Source organism: Apteryx rowi, unplaced genomic scaffold, assembly GCF_003343035.1.
Source record: "Apteryx rowi isolate R43461 unplaced genomic scaffold, aptRow1 scaffold_1456, whole genome shotgun sequence".
NCBI classification, from domain to species: domain Eukaryota; kingdom Metazoa; phylum Chordata; class Aves; order Apterygiformes; family Apterygidae; genus Apteryx; species Apteryx rowi.
Window position 1 is genome coordinate 43,708 of NW_020447704.1, and position 1,344 is coordinate 45,051.

At 65.3% G+C, this 1,344-nt stretch overlaps 1 protein-coding gene across 1 annotated transcript; it reads left to right on the top strand.

Moving 5' to 3' along the window:
* Nucleotides 1-39: 39 nt before the first annotated feature.
* On the top strand, nucleotides 40-513 carry DCAF11 (DDB1 and CUL4 associated factor 11). The gene is made up of 2 exons (XM_026058318.1): nucleotides 40-184; nucleotides 287-513. The coding sequence occupies exons 1-2, from the start codon at nucleotides 64-66 to the stop codon at nucleotides 496-498; spliced, it is 333 nt and encodes a 110-aa protein (XP_025914103.1). The 5' UTR covers nucleotides 40-63; the 3' UTR covers nucleotides 499-513.
* The last annotated feature ends 831 nt before the right edge of the window (nucleotides 514-1,344 follow it).

Sequence of the window (1,344 nt, forward strand, 5' to 3'; positions counted from 1 at the left end):
GGTGGTTAATGAGTTGTGGGGCAGCTAACGAGGCAGCTAACGAGGCAGCTAACGAGGCGGCTAATGAAACGTTTCTCCGGCAGCTTCCTGCCGAACCGCGTGGCCTTCACGGAGTCGTACGCGCAGAAAGCCTTCTGCGGCATCTTCTCCGAGGACGGGCGGCTCTTTGCCTCCGCCTGCCAGGGTGAGGACACGGATACAGGGATACGGATACAGGGATACGGATACAGGGATACGGAAGGGAGGGGGGGGGACGGGATACAGGCAGTGACGGCGGTGCCGGCAGACCACACGCTCCGGCTGTACGAGTGCCGCGGAGACGCCCTGCGCCTGCGCCGAGCCGCCCGGGGACGCGACGTCGGCTGGAGCATCCTCGACGTCGCCTTCAGCCCCGACGGCACCCAGCTCCTCTACTCCAGCTGGTCCGACTACAGTGAGTGGACACGCCCACTGGGGGCGGGGCTTGGGAGGTCAATGGGGGCGGGGCTTCAGCCGTAGGGGCGGGGCTTTGGTCTTGGGGGCGGAGCTTGAGCCTCTTGGTGGGACCCGGCGCTTCCCTTTCCACTGCTCTTGCTGTATTGAGTCAATTGGGGGCGGGGCTTCGGTCCTGGGGGCGGGGCTTAAGTTATGGGGCGGGGCTTAAGTCCATGGGGTGGAGCCTGAGCCCTGGGGGTGGAGCTTGAGCCTCTTGGTGGGACCTGACATCTCCCTTATTTGAGGAAGTATTGGGTCAATTGGGGGCGGGGCTTAGGCCCTGGGGGCGGGTATTCGGCCCTGTGGGTGGGGTTTAGGTCATGGGGTGGGGCTTAAGTCCAGGGGGTGGAGCCTGAGCCCTGGGGGCAGAGCTTGAGCCTCTTGGTGGGACCCGGCGCTTCCCTTTCTGCTGCTCTTGCTGTATTGAGGGGGTTGGGGGCGGGGCTTGGGGCCATGTGGGCGGAGCTTAAGACCTGGTGGCGGGGCTTGGGGCCATGGGGTGGAGCTTAAGTCCTGGGGGCGGAGCCTGAGCCCCTTGGTAGGACCCAACACCTCCCTTTCCCCTGGTCTTGCTGTAATTGAGGGGGTTGGGGTGGGGCTTTGGCCCTGGGGGTGGAGCTTTGGCCCTGGGGGTGGAGCTTTGGCCATGGGGGCGGAGCCTGAGGGCCCCCCCCTCTTTGGCAGGAGGTGACATCTTTATTCCCACTGCCCTGATTATAAGGATTGGGGCCAGGGGGCGGGGCTTAGTCTAAAGGGGTGGAGCTTGTGTTCAGTGGGCGTGGCCCTGGCCCTGGGGGTGTGGCCTGGCCCTGGGGGCGGAGCTTCACCCCCTTGGCAGGACCCAGCGCCCCCGTTGCAGCTGCTATAGGT

Bases quoted from the DNA above. Each gene is read 5' to 3' on its own strand.
- DCAF11 (XM_026058318.1), top strand. From the start codon at position 64: ATGAAACGTTTCTCCGGCAGCTTCCTGCCGAACCGCGTGGCCTTCACG. The intron at 185-286 runs GTGAGGACACGG...CGGTGCCGGCAG, and splicing joins CTTTGCCTCCGCCTGCCAGG to ACCACACGCTCCGGCTGTAC.